This window comes from Tupaia chinensis, unplaced genomic scaffold (genome assembly GCF_000334495.1).
Source record: "Tupaia chinensis unplaced genomic scaffold, TupChi_1.0 Scaffold000168_1, whole genome shotgun sequence".
Lineage (NCBI taxonomy): Eukaryota > Metazoa > Chordata > Mammalia > Scandentia > Tupaiidae > Tupaia > Tupaia belangeri.
The window spans coordinates 1091721-1107243 of record NW_006159643.1 but is presented as its reverse complement, the minus strand read 5'-3'; the positions used below and the strand labels follow the sequence as shown (position 1 = coordinate 1107243).

At 39.3% G+C, this 15523-nt stretch overlaps 1 protein-coding gene across 1 annotated transcript in view; it reads right to left on the bottom strand.

Annotated features, from left to right (window-relative positions):
* The window catches only part of KCNMB4 (potassium calcium-activated channel subfamily M regulatory beta subunit 4), a gene marked incomplete at its 5' end in the record, with an annotated part of 78103 nt that overhangs the window by 35148 nt on the left and 27432 nt on the right, over window positions 1-15523 (bottom strand). Inside the window, one exon of the mRNA XM_006146178.3 lies at window positions 8435-8562. Coding sequence (XP_006146240.1) covers window positions 8435-8562 — 128 coding nt within the window. The remainder of the gene's footprint in view (window positions 1-8434; window positions 8563-15523) is intronic.

The window sequence follows — 15523 nt, the reverse complement described above, 5'->3', positions numbered from 1 at the left end:
CTCAGAGAGCAAACAATTACCATGATTGGTTCCCTTCAAAAAACCTGACCTTCGAAACCTTGCTCTGATTGGCCACTGGAATCCCTCAAATTTGCATATCCAGCACCTCATGATTGGTCCAAAAGCAACCAATCACGGCCCACCGTTTACAACCCACCAGAGTGTATATAACCACCATGCCTGGCCCACAGTAGCTAGATGACAACGACCAGGAAGACGACGACTGAAAAGCCTGAAGAGCTGAAACACCGTGCAGTCTCCAGACGACCCTGAAGATCCTGAAGAGCTGACACTGCACCGTCTCCAGACGACCTGGGAGACCCTGAAGAGCTGTAACACTACATCGTCTCCGGACGACCCTGAAGAGCTGTGACACCGCGTCGTCTCTGTGCTGCTCACAGTAGACGATGCGACCCTTAAGAGCTGTGACACTGCGTCGTCTCTGTGCTGTACCGTGCTGCCCACAATAAACGGACGACACTGTCGTCTCCATGCTGTAACACTACGCCGCTTGTCCCGGCTCTCACTCCTTCACTCAGGAAACCTGTTCAGCTATCCCCCTTGGGTCGGGACAGAGTTGAATGTTATCTTCTGAATTTAAATAGAGAGATCAGACCACAGCAGAATATAAAAGTACATGAGCTTGAACTGGAGAAATAGAATTTTATGACTTTTGACTAAAACTAAAACATTACTGACTTTCTATGCTTTGTTTTCCAGTGTTAAGGAGTTTTGTCTTTTCTTAAGTTGTGGACAACCCTATGTACCTACTATTCAAACAGAATCCTAACCAGTTTCCTGGCTTTATATATTAAGCAAAGTTCTCTTAACATTTTTAAATTTTGATTTATTAAAGCTAAAGCTTCCTTTCTTGAAATTAAAAAGTGTATTTTAAAAAATACCTATTAGGTAACCACAGTAAGCTATCTAGCCTCAGCTATGTGCTATTTTATAGTATATTCATTCTATCCACAGAGTTTCATGCCTAAAGTCAACTTTTGTTCACAGATATGTACATATCAGCTGAACTTACTATTGAAAGTATTAGATTAATTAAGATATTTTGTGAATCCATACAATGTAAGAAAGAATAAAGGAATGGAAAGCAACTACAGAAACCAGAGACAGGGTGGGGAGAGGATGGGAAATGGCAGAGGGTGAGAAATAGGGGGGAATACACACACACACACACACACACACACACACACATATATATATATACAAGAAACAAGAAATGGAAAATTATTTGTTGATGATAACATGTATGTTTACGCCACTCTACAGTGTATTCTGGCTGGAAAATTGCATTTTGTATGCTGCAGTGATGTCCAGTGAAAGTATGTAAAATAAATAAAAATAAATTAATTAAAAAAAAAAAAAAACACTACCAAACTCCAGATTCTGAACAATACTGTCAAGCATTCAAAATTCTCTTCTGTAATTCTTCATACCCTTCCTCAGATTTATAGTTCTGGTAACCACTGATCTGTTCTCCATTATGATAGTTTTATCTTTTCAATAATGTCATACAAAGTGAATCATACAACATGTAACCTTTTGAGACTGGCCAAAAAAAAAAAAAGAAAGAAAGAAAGAAAAAGAAAACCATGTTGGGTGCATGCATGTCCAAAATCCCAACAGGATAGAGAAACAGGAGAAGGGACTGCTGTGTGACTGCACCCATTAGAAGGTGCTTTCTTCCTATATCATACACAAATTCTGACAATTACGCACACACACAAACGCACACACACAGAAGAATCTACAGCCACTAGAATGAGATTGTGGGCCCCAAGTCTGAGAGAGGCAAAGAGCTGAAAGGCTGTATGGGAAGCTCACAAATCAACACAGCCCTTGAGGTGTAGTCACCTCAGCAGTACCTCTGCAGAATCCTTCCTGGGTATTGGAGGGGGATGGTCATGTAGGGACTGACCTTCCATGGCATACATGGCTGGTAGTGGCAACCCTGGTCACCAAAGATTCTATTCCTAAATATAGCTTGCCTCAATAAGTCTTAAAAAGCAGAAGTCTGAGATTCCAATAATCTTGGTCTTAGATTTTTAAATAACATCCTTGTCTTGAAATTGAAAACTTCACAGTAACTACTCTCTGTAACTTCCTGCATTTGAGTGAAATCTAAAGGTCACTGGAAATATAAAGTTCATCTTATCAAGAGCATCTGGGAGTCATTACAGTAAGTCTATTTTTATTTCATATTTAGCAGTAGTAAAAAGTGTACTAAGGGTAGATGGCACCAGGGAGCTGCCATGTTTCACACCTCCAGACAGCACTCTTGTTTCCTCTCACATATGTCATGGTAAAAGAGCCAAACACTAAACTCTTGCTTTCCCAGAGTCACTTAAAAATCAAGTCTTGGATGCTGCTGGGCTGTGACAGACTATCCTCACTTCTATCTACACCCTAAATGTTTGGAACTGGGGCAGTGAGATTACAGATAGGGGATGAATTTCTGAAGGAGGTTTGATGAGCTTACATTTATTGCACTAAAGGTAACATAATTGGTATATGTGAAAGGATATAAAATATATCTTTATCTCTGCTCCCATTCTCCCTTGTTTTTGGTATAGATCTTTTAGACCTCTAGCAATTTCTTGGACAGTTTGGGTGAGAGGAACATTTTTTGTTATTCACAGTGAGTCCCTTTGGAACATACCTGAGTTTATACAAATGAGGTGACTCCTAGAGGACTAGGCTGGTCACCAGAGGAACCAACCATGTGATCAGAGGATTAAAACCACCCTCAGACCTCCAGGGAGGGGCCAGAGACTGGAGATGTACTGAATCACCAATAACCAATTATTTAATCAGTCATACTAACATAATGCAACCTTCGTAAAAATCCTAAACAATCGGGTTCAGAGTACTTTTTGGTTGGTAAATACACTGAGGTGCTGAGTGGGTGCTGTGCCTGAAGAGGGCAGCATGACCACAGCCTCACTTCCATTTGACTCTCCTCAGTAAGATCCTATATAATAAACTGGTTATAGTAAGAAAAGTGTTTCCTTGAGTTCTGTGAATCATTCCAGAAAATGATCAAAACTGAAGAGGATGATTGTGGAAATACCTGACTTACAGCAGGATGGGCAGAAGTACAGGACATGCAAGTGTTTAGGGGGGGGCAGCTCTGTGAGCTGAGCCATTTACACATTGGATCTGATGTGAACCCAAGGCAGATAGCATCAGAACGGAACTGAAACGTAGGTCACCAGTTGGTGTTCTCAGAGGAGCAAAGAACTGTTTTGTGTGGATAAACTTCACGCATTTGGTGTCAGAAGAATACAAAAAAAAAGGGGGGGGGAAGAGTTTTCAGCATATAATAAAGGTTCAGGTATTCCTAGATAGTTCTCAATATTTTGGAGAAACAGTTCTTCTTGACTAGATACTGAAGCTATTCAGAATTCATGTCCTAACAGGAGGAAACTCTGTCAAGGGGAGACAGCCTTTATAACACTTGGTACCCAAGTGAAGAGTGAGGGGAAGTTTATTAAGATGATCACCAGCGAGGCCAGCAGGTGGTGGTGTGCTTAAGGTACTGGACTTTCGCTTGGCTGACCATGGTTGGAGTTCCAGATCAAGCAGCTCGTAACTCATGTTGGGCATGTATGCATGGGAACCCAAAATCCTGAGAGGAGAATGGAAGAGGAGATATTGCCATGTGGCCAAGACCTTGGGGCAGGGTGGCAATTTCTCACTTTCTGTCTCTTTATCTGTTCCTCTGGCAAGTGCATGCACCTTACAGCAAAAATCTCTCAAAGAAAAAGAAAAAAAAAAAAAAGATCACCAGCTAGTCAGGATGGTAGTATTTGTTTCCAACCACAACCTTGAGCTCACTCATAGAGCAGGGGAAGTGTACTAAAGGTAGATCCAGTTCCTGGTCAAAGGCAGGAAGCACCAAGGAAGCATCTGGTCCACACAGCAGTGGGATCACTATCAAACTGATTGCAAGTGTTTATGACCTGTTACTAGGCTCCCAGATCACAAAAAGAAATCTACTTCTTAACCTTTTTATGTTATTTTATTTCATTTTCTTCTGGGCACTTTCCTCTTTGACCTTATTTACTATGCACATTCCATTTTCCCCTCTTCCTGGTTTAATCTCTAACAGGCTCATTTTCTGTTTCTGTTCCTGATTTCCTCTCAATTTCTTACCTCTTTCCCAAACCTTTTTCTATTTATAGCAACCTTTCATTGTGGTAAGAATACTTAACACGAGGACCAGAAGATGGTGTAATGGCTATGTCGCTGGACTCCCATGAGTCAAATGTGGTTCGAGTCCCGGACTCAGTGGCTTAAACTCACACAGGGCATGTGTGCATGAGTGCCCAAGATCCCGAGAGGAGAATAGAGGAGAAGGGATTGTGGCGTGGCCATCCCCCCTGGAGGGGGGGGGCAGTGATTTCTCACTTTCTATCTCTCTGTCTCTCTCTCAGTCTTTCTGGTGAGCACACGTGCCCTACAGCAAAAACAAAAACAAAACAAAACAAAACAAAACCCTATCAAAAATAAAAAAAGGGAATACTTAACATAAAATCTATCTTCTTAACAAAATTTTAAGTGTATAATACATTGCTGTTGACTATAGGTACAACATTGTGCAGGTCTCTAGAGCTTATTCATCTTAATTGACTAAAAATTTGTGCCAATTACAAATTAATTCCCTATTTCTCTTCCCCCAGCCATTGGCAACCACCACCACTCCACTCTGTATGAATTTGACTATTTTTAGATAATTTATATAAGTGAAACCATATAGTACTTGCTTTTTTTTTTTTTTTTTTTTTGACTGGCTTATTTCATTTGGCATGTCTTCCAGGTTCATTTATGTTGTCATGTATTACATACTCCTTTTTTAAGGCTTCATAGTATTCCATTGTATGTATATGCCATGTAGTCTTTATTTGTTCATCTGTCCATAGACATTTATGTTGTTTCCACACCTTGGTTATTGTAAATATTGCTGTAATGAACATAGTGTTAAAATCTCTTCAAGACCCTGATTTCCAGTCCTTCAGATAAATATCCAGAAGTGGGATTGCTGAATCACATGGTAGTTCTACTTCTAATTTTTTGAGGCGTCTCCATATTGTCTTCCATAGTCACTGCACCATTTTGCATTCCCCACCAACAGAGTGCAGGGGTTCCCACTTCTCCACATCATTATCAACATTTGTCTTTTGACTTTTTGATACTAACCATCTTGACAGGTATGAAGTGATAGTTCATTGTGGTTTGATTTGCATTTCTTTGATGATTAGTGAGATTAAGCAATGTCTCATAAACCTGTCAGCTACTTATTAGTCTGTCTTGGAGAAATATCTATTCAAGTCCTTGGTCTATTATTATTATTATTATTATTATTATTATTATTAAAGAGTTTTTGCTATAAGGCATGTGATCTCACCAGAAAGACAGAGTGAGAAAGAGAGACAGAAAGCGAAAAATCATCCCCCCACCCTGCAGTGGGGATGGCCATGAAGCATTCCCTTCTCCATTCTCTTCTTGGGATTTTGGGCACACACGCACACACACCTGGTGTGAATTTCAAGTCTCTGGTCCAGGACTCAAACTGCAGTCAGTCATGTGAGAGTATAACAATGTAATCATTATACCATCTGCTAGTCCCCGTTGGTCTATTTTTTAAACTTTATTTTTTTTTAAATTATTGAATTGTAGGAGTTCCCTATATATTTTTTTAGATTAGCCTCTTATCAGATATATGGTTTACAAATATTTTCTCCCATTCTGTTAGTTCCTTTTTTACTCTGTTGAGTGTTTTGTTTTTCTTTTTCTGTATAGAGCTTTTAGTTTGATACAGTTAATGGCAAACTTCTTTAATAAGTAGTCTGCACTCAATGTTTTCACATTCATAACTCAGCCTAATAAAAAATGGTTTCTAACCTTGTATTCTAAGACTTTACCTAAACTCTTTCCAAAACAAACACCACAGGCTGCTAATTGCCAAAATCAATGTTTTCTCAATATCCTTGTTGATCATCCTCTCCTTAAAGCATTCTCTTTTTGAGGCTATTCTCTTGGTTTCTTTATTGCAGCCATTCCATCTTTAAGATCTCCCTATTTCTAGCTGAGGAAATCATATTTATATTTGCACATGTATCTGTTTCCACCAATAAATTCTAACTCCTTAGAAGCAAAGCATCTCCTTATTAACTTGCTCTATTATTTTATTCACTTATACACCAAATATTCATTAACTGAGAACCAGGCCTTGTGCTAGGTGCTAAAGATACAACAATAGAGATGATTAGTGCATACCTTTAACAAGTGTACAGTCTGAGAGGGTGACAAAGCAAAAGGATAGAGCAGTGACACTGCAACCTGGTTGTATTTGAGATCTCTAGGACTGATTTGTTCATTTTAATGCTAATGCCTGGGTACAACCACCAGAGAGTCTAATTTGATTGATCTGTGGTCTGTTATTTTAAAAAAACTCGTCAGGCAAAGTTATGTGAAGTGATTGTGGGAAACCTCTGGGATATAGTTTTATGCAGAGGATTATGGAACATGGGAGATACAACTCGCAGATGGCACTTTTGGTAATTTCACAATGTCCTATTCCCTTTCTTCTTCCTTCCCAAATCTACTCAGATATACGCTCCTCCTCCATATTACTTAAAAGACACTGCCCTATCCCCAATTCAGGGGTAAACTCTGATTGCTCTTTCTTGGGATTAGTTTTGGCTTAGGGGAAAAATACCTCCTTCTGAACAATGCTACACAAGAGACAAATGACTATGAGAATTTGGAAAAATGTTTCGTAATTTTAAGAAAAATGTATCAGGAAAGATAGGCTTTTTCTGCTTTTGGACACTGTTGTGTCCAACTGTGATATCTGGAAATGTAGCAACCATACTGTAATCATGAAGGGAGCCACCTTGAAGCAGTACTGAGATCCAGAAAGGTGCTGGTTCCTGATGACATTACGGGTAGAGCATTCCTTACTGGAAATTCTTGCTTCCAACTTTATTTTTCTTTCAGATTTATGAGATTCAGGTTTTATGAAACATAAATGAAATTTGTATTTAGACTTGAGTATGATCCTCAAGATATCTCATTTATGAGCTCTCTATCATATTGTGAAGCAGATAGAAGAGCTTCATTATAGTAGGGCCCCAGACTTCCCAATCATGAGCAGAATAAAAGATTATTTTTATAAATCACCCAGTTTGGGGTATTTCCTAATGTTAATAGTGGAATGGACTAGAACAATGGTGAATGCAGGTTACAAAGTGTAAAGGAGAAAAATGAATTAGCAGTTCCTCAAAAAATGAGTATATGAGGGACCAGCAGTTAGCGTAATGGCTGTATCACTGGACTCCCATGTAGTCGACCGAGGTTCGAGTCCTGGACCTGGTGGCTTAAACTCATGCCAGGCGCATGTGTGTGCGTGCCCAAGATCCCAAGAGGAGAATGGAGGAGAAGGGATTGCGGCGTGGCCATCCCCCTGGGGGTGATTTCTCGCTTTCTGTCTCTCTGTCTCTCTCTTTCTGGCACGCCCTATAGCAAAAACAAAACAAAACAAAGCAAAACACCTCTCCTCCCCCCAAAAAAATGAGTAAAAATGAGTATATGAAAGTGCTGTTCACTGAAAGAGACATTATGGGAGCGAGAGAATGTTTGAAGGTTTGAGGTAACTGTAGAATGTCCAAACAGCAATTTATAGCAAGGAGTTTTTAATATTCAATAAACATTTTATTGAATAAATTAATTCAGGTGGGTAATGAAGCACTCTAGTCCAAGGAACTGTCTTTACACAGTTCATATAACATAACTTCAGTGTTCTCTAAATCAAGTAGTTTTAAACTTTATTCACAATAGAATTATGCACATGTACATGAGAGAGAGAGAGAGAGACACTCCACAGGTCTTATCACACCGTGTTCCCCTTCCTCCAGGCCTATGGATCTTGGACATTTGTGTGCATGCCCACTGAGTTTCAGGCTGATCGAGGAGGGGATTCAAATTGAGGCTGCCACGTGGGATCCGGCTACTCTAGAAGAGTGCATTACTATTAAATCATGAAGCCAGTCCAGTCAAGTATAGGGTTTTTTTGTTTGTTTTGTTTTTGTTATAGGGAGTGTGTGCTCTCCTGAGACAGATGGAAACAGAGAGAGGAAAAGTGAGAAAGCAGTCCCTTGGGGTGGGAGTAGGGGGCTAGGGGGGGTCAGTCATGTCACAATCCCTTCTTCTCCATTCTCTTAGGATTTGGGGCAACCACATACACACACCTAGCATGTTTTTCAAGCCACTAGACTGAGACTCAAACTGTGCAGTCAGCCACGTGGGATCCAGCCACTTTAAACTCCACATGCCATTTTCTGGTCCTCAAGTAAAGGTGTGATGAATTACAAAAGCTACAAACAATTTCAACATACACACGTAAACACTGACTTACCTTTGATATTGATTAAAATAGCAAGTAAATGGCTGGGAGCCGATCTCATCTTTCCAGTACTGTTGCCAACTCATAACGTTTTCCAAATTCTTCTGATTTTCTCTCTTACAGGGAGGGATATAGGAGCACTAATGAAATAGAACACAGAAAGTAAATCTATTATTCTATACAATATTGACACACGGTCCTTTTATTTTTTAAGAGTGATAGCATTATGCAGACTGTAAGTCTATTTAAGATCTACTTAATTTTTAAATATAACCAAAATACAATTACTAAGCTATATTTGTAATTTCTAGTTTGGTACAATGACAAAAAAAAAAAAAAAAACCCTCCAATAATAAAAATACAGTAAAAATAACCTTCAGTCACCAGAGCATAAGGATATTTTAGTTCCACTTAGTTATAATTCAATAGCAAATTAAAAGTAAAATACAGTGTCTCTTTTAGTAGGCCTTCTAGTTAACAGAGGGAGGCCAAAAGAAGAGTTAATTTTTACCCCTAACTCCCTTGTATGAACCTTGTTATTTTCCTCTCCCACTTTGAACTAACAATCAAGCACATAGCTCTTCTGAAGATGCCAATCTCAACTGTTAAAAGTCATTTTTTTCTCTTAATATTCTCTTAAACAATGAAATCAGCAACAAATTTGTTCTCAGGTACATAATCAATGTATTTTACTAACTAATGGTCTTTTCCTAGTCATGCCTCTGATAAAGTAGTTCTCTTAAAGGGGTTCTATTATGCTAAGCAATATAGATTGACCAGAATTGGAAAACTGCTCTTAACTCTAGATGTTAAAGTTAACCCTGAAATTCTAATTGATTTTCTCCACTTCAGTCTCTTTTAAAGCGATGAAGGTGACTCTAGCTTCTATTTATTGAGTGTTACCAATATGACAGACACTGTTATAAATGCTTACAAAGACTTAACTTTTATACTTCCTACAACAATCCTATAATGATTTCCATTTTACAGATGAGGAAATTGAGATTTTTTTTTTTGGAGGGATTTTTGCTATAGGGCGCGTGCACTCGCCAGACAGACAGAGACACAGAGACAGAAAGCGAGAAATCACCCCCCAGGGGGGATGGTCACGCCGCAATCCCTTCTCCTCCATTCTCCTCTCGGGATCTTGGGCATGCACGCACACGCGCCCGGCGTGAGTTTTAAGCCACCGGGTCCGGTACGCGAACCGCGGTCGACTACGTGGGAATCCAGCGACATAGCCATTACGCTAACTGCTGGTTCCCAGGAAATTGAGATTTTTGTCAGCTCTGTAACTAGAACTGAATTCTGTGTGATTTGAGGGTCATATCATGACACAGTGGTAAGGAAATCCCAGATGGGAAGTTCTTGGTTTAAGTCCAGAGACCTCCCTGAATAAGTCATCCAGGGATGACTGAAGGCTAGAGGTAAATTATGGCATCAAGATCTTATTGAGAGTGCTCTCTTGCGCACGCGCGCCCTTTCATTGTCTCTCTCATCCTCTTTCAATCTCTCTCTCGTTCTCTCTTTAACTCCTGGAAGAAATAAACTTTTTAAAATATTTTTTTAAAAATTCCAGTGATTTTAGCACATTCTACTCTGCTGTTTTACCAAAGTTCCTAATATTAAGTAGTAGGGGAAAAAAACTAAGTTGACAGTATAATTTGAGTCACATTATTATATGCACAGCATATCATTTTCCAACAGTTTCCATTATTTTTAGGATAATTCAAACTTTAAAAAAATTCTTTTTTAGTTTTTTCCCATAGAGTGTGTCTGCTCCCTGGAGAGACACAGTGAGAGGGAAAGTGAGAAATCAACCCTGAGGGGGGATGGCTACACCACAATCTCTTCTCCTCCTAGGATTTTGGGCACACATACACACATGCTTTGTGTCATTTTCAAGCCATGAGATCCAGGACTTGAATCATGATTAGCCATATGAGAGTTCAGTGCCTTAACCACTATGTCACCTGCTGGCCCCCAAATTCAAACTTTTAGCATGATATACAAAGTTTTCATGATCTGATCCCTGGCTGTCCTCCTCAGTCCTGGTATACAGTCACCTATGCAGTGCAGCCTCGCTGTCACAGTCACTAGCATAAGGAACTGCAGGGTTGGAGGCTACATGGCCAACTGCGGGTTCACATCCCCAGCCTGGTCAACCTGAAACACTAGGAGTGTGGATGTCCAGGATTCTGGCGCACTGAAGGGCTAGGAGGAGAAGGTAGGGGCATGAGAGTGTCCCTCTGACTCATGTGCACATGCACTCTCCATTAAAAAAAAAAAAAGAAAAGAAAAGAAAAAAAAAAAAAAACATTCACTTCTAACTAAATCGGCCATGTACTGTCACATTTACCTGTCTGCACAGTCTGTTCTCTCTCTCTCTCTCTCTTTTTAATTGACAGAGCTCACCAGAGAGAGACAGAGAAACAGGGAGAGGGAGAAAGAGAGGAAGCACCACCCCCCATGAAGCACGCTCACATCACAATCCCTTTTCCATTTCTCCATCCTGTCAGATTTGGGGCATGTATGCATATGTACTTAGCGTTTTTCAAGCTACCAAGTCTGGGATTCAAACTGTGGTTGACTATGTGGGATCTGGCTTCCTTAATCCCTAGGCCACAGGCCAGCTCCTTTCTCCTTTTAATGCCCTTTCTTCTTAATCCCTTCTTATCAAGATTCACATTTGGTATTACTTGTTTGGAGGAGCATTCTCATTCTTAATTCACGGTTCAGTACCTCTCATTTGCGCCACCAAGAACCCCCACTCCGAGACAGCACAGCTGGAATCACAGTATCACGCTGCTGTGTTGCATCACCCTTTTCCATTTGCTGGTGAGCTGAGAACAGGGACTGTTTTCCCTTCCTTTCTGTATCTTCGCAATGATGATTATGTATGGCATGGTAACGTTTTAAAAACTTGCCTGGATTAGTTAATAATACTTGGATACACTTTTAGCCAATAGGATGAAGTTACTATGACAGTGTTCAAACATTTCTAAAAATATAAATGATATAAATACATTTTAAATTTTAGTTAGGTTGCTTATTTTCTAGTACATACAAAAAAATTCACATTATGCAAATATTATTGTAATGATTGGATTACTGAATATTTATCCTCCCCACGTTTAGTTCCACTTCTATTAATAACAGTAATATTGATAACAGTAATATAAAGCTAAAGATTTCTGTGAAATTTTTTCCGAAGTAGCAGCTGGGCTTGAAAGCAATGGAGACCATTAAATAGGGCTCCAGTTCTATTATTTGTTAGGTGTTTGGTCTTGGGAAAATGACTTCCCTTTTCTGGACTTCATTTTTTTTTCTAATCTGCAAAATTTCTCAAATAATCTCTAGCTGTACACCAAGAAAGAGTCAAGCAGAAGGCAGGACTACAAATGCTATCACAGTTATTTTTCCCAGAAGAGATCTGCCCACCAGGAGGATGGCTGGGAACTCTGACTAAGCCAGCATTCCAGCCAGCAAAGAGGACAAGTGTGCTAGGTCCTTTCTTGGGGGCTTATACTTTGCATTAGGGAAATGTTCATAAGGAAACCATGAGTTTCCTATTGCTTGCATCCTATAGTGTGTAGGGTATTTCCTTTCCTTCTATTAAATTTTTTTCTACATTATTAATTGAATTAATTTTAAAAAGTGGGAGTAGCTGCTGATTTGTTTGCTCTCTCCAGGAAGAAGACATTTCCAGATTCCGAGGAAGACACTGTGAGATGTGAAAGGCTAAAATCCCACAGAGCCTTTTGTATGATGGGCAATGCTTGACACAAGAGATATACTGAACAATTTAGGGAAGAGAAATTAACAGCCAAATTTAATTAAAGCAGATTTAAATTTTTGCAAGTTTAACTCAGTTTGAAATCTTCACTGTTCAGTCTTTTGGGGGAAAATGGGTTAAAAGACATGTCTCTGCCAAATTACAACTCTTAAGATTTGACTGGGACAATCATATCTATATGCTTCTGAAAGAGACAGAAACTTTCACTGAGTGTAAAGTTTTGTAGTAGGTATGCTCACCAGAGAGAGACAGAGAAACAGGGAGAGGGAAGAAAGAGTGGAAGCACCACCCCCCATGAAGCATGCTCACATCACAATCCCTTTTCCATTTCTCCATCCTGTCAGATTTGGGGCATGTATGCATATGTACTTAGCGTTTTTCAAGCTACCAAGTCTGGGATTCAAACTGTGGTTGACTATGTGGGGTCTGGCTTCCTTAATCCCTAGGCCACAGGCCAGCTCCTTTCTCCTTTTAATGCCCTTTCTTCTTAATCCCTTCTTATCAAGATTCACATTTGGTATTACTTGTTTGGAGGAGCATTCTCATTCTTAATTCACGGTTCAGTACCTCTCATTTGCGCCACCAAGAACCCCCACTCCGAGACAGCACAGCTGGAATCACAGTATCACGCTGCTGTGTTGCATCACCCTTTTCCATTTGCTGGTGAGCTGAGAACAGGGACTGTTTTCCCTTCCTTTCTGTATCTTCGCAATGATGATTATGTATGGCATGGTAACGTTTTAAAAACTTGCCTGGATTAGTTAATAATACTTGGATACACTTTTAGCCAATAGGATGAAGTTACTATGACAGTGTTCAAACATTTCTAAAAATATAAATGATATAAATACATTTTAAATTTTAGTTAGGTTGCTTATTTTCTAGTACATACAAAAAAATTCACATTATGCAAATATTATTGTAATGATTGGATTACTGAATATTTATCCTCCCCACGTTTAGTTCCACTTCTATTAATAACAGTAATATTGATAACAGTAATATAAAGCTAAAGATTTCTGTGAAATTTTTTCCGAAGTAGCAGCTGGGCTTGAAAGCAATGGAGACCATTAAATAGGGCTCCAGTTTTATTATTTTTTAGGTGTTTGGTCTTGGGAAAATGACTTCCCTTTTCTGGACTTCATTTTTTTTTCTAATCTGCAAAATTTCTCAAATAATCTCTAGCTGTACACCAAGAAAGAGTCAAGCAGAAGGCAGGACTACAAATGCTATCACAGTTATTTTTCCCAGAAGAGATCTGCCCACCAGGAGGATGGCTGGGAACTCTGACTAAGCCAGCATTCCAGCCAGCAAAGAGGACAAGTGTGCTAGGTCCTTTCTTGGGGGCTTATACTTTGCATTAGGGAAATGTTCATAAGGAAACCATGAGTTTCCTATTGCTTGCATCCTATAGTGTGTAGGGTATTTCCTTTCCTTCTATTAAATTTTTTTCTACATTATTAATTGAATTAATTTTAAAAAGTGGGAGTAGCTGCTGATTTGTTTGCTCTCTCCAGGAAGAAGACATTTCCAGATTCCGAGGAAGACACTGTGAGATGTGAAAGGCTAAAATCCCACAGAGCCTTTTGTATGATGGGCAATGCTTGACACAAGAGATATACTGAACAATTTAGGGAAGAGAAATTAACAGCCAAATTTAATTAAAGCAGATTTAAATTTTTGCAAGTTTAACTCAGTTTGAAATCTTCACTGTTCAGTCTTTTGGGGGAAAATGGGTTAAAAGACATGTCTCTGCCAAATTACAACTCTTAAGATTTGACTGGGACAATCATATCTATATGCTTCTGAAAGAGACAGAAACTTTCACTGAGTGTAAAGTTTTGTAGTAGGTATGCTACAAATAGGTTTCGTGAGGCTGGAGGGTGGTACAACCCTGATACAGCACACTGCAAGGTTAACGCACATGGGAAGACACCAGGTTCATGTCCAGACCTCCTGAATACACTGGGCATGCATGTGCCCATGATGTGGGGCTGGCTGATATGGGGTGGATCCTGGCATGAGGAGCCTGTTGAGGATGCTCACCCCCAATGGAAGAAATAAATACATTTTTGAAACTTTTAGGAAACATTGAGATAGAATGGATGAGTTTCGGAAGCAAAGTACTTTTTTACATTGGAGAAAATAAACTAAGGTCAAAATTAAGTACTTTTCGTATTTTTACTAGGTATCATAGCTCAAATAATCTATCCTTATAATTCTCTAGTAAAAACAACGTTTCCCTGAAGCCATACTGACCTAAAAGAAAAAAAAAATTAAAGCTAAACTTAATGTTCTTAAAAATCATTGTTGTTCACATTCTTAATTCTTCTGTTAATAGCTTATTTGTTTTCTTTTAGCTGGAGGTATGCATGCGTCCTCCCCAAGGGAGACTGTGAGGAGTAAAGTGAGAAAGCACCCCATATGGGCAATGGCCATACCATAATCTTTTCTCCTCCTTCTTTCCCTCTTTTTGGAATTTTGGATACACAGGTACACATGCCCAGCATGTTTTTCAGGTCGTCAGGTCCAGGATTCAAACCACACAGCTGCTATGTAAGATCCAGTCATCTTAGCTACCATGCCACTGCCTGGCACACAGTAATTTGTCTTTAAAACGTCTATGAATGAAGTCTAATTCATTTCCTCCCTGGATTCCTTTTCAATTCTACTGAGTGTATCACTGCAGATTCTCAAAATTTTAAAATAAGCTAGAAGGAAAAGTTAAAACAGAGTTCTAGAAAAAGAACTAGGAAATTTGGTCATACAAACTGCATTTCTTTATAGGTTATTTGAGTCTGATGGTTTTCTAGGCCCCATTAGAACTTCACTATGAATCTCTCTTTCTTAGAGGGCCATAAATAATAACTTACATTATGCTACACTCAGTATCATCAGCATCATTATGGCTAATGCTTATGGACTACATGTCAAGCATCTCATTCATCCAAATGAGCAAATACTCTAATTTCCTCCATTTCTTTATCTTTAGAATTATTTATTTAATTGTATTCAATAATTTATTATTATTTTTATTGCTAAAGGGCACCAGAGAGAAAAAGAGACTGAAACAGAAAGTGAGAAAGCAAGCTGCCAGGTCTGGGACTTGAACCGCAGTCAGTCATGTGGGAGTCCAACACGCTAACAATCATACCACCTGCTGACCCTCTTCCATTTCATAAATGAGGAAACTTAGGGGCAGAAGGGTTTAAGAAACTTTCCTAAGGTCACAATAGCAAATGGAAAAGCTTGGATTCAGATTGCAAAATGTTCTCAACCACTGGTCCCCCCTGCCTTCCACATGT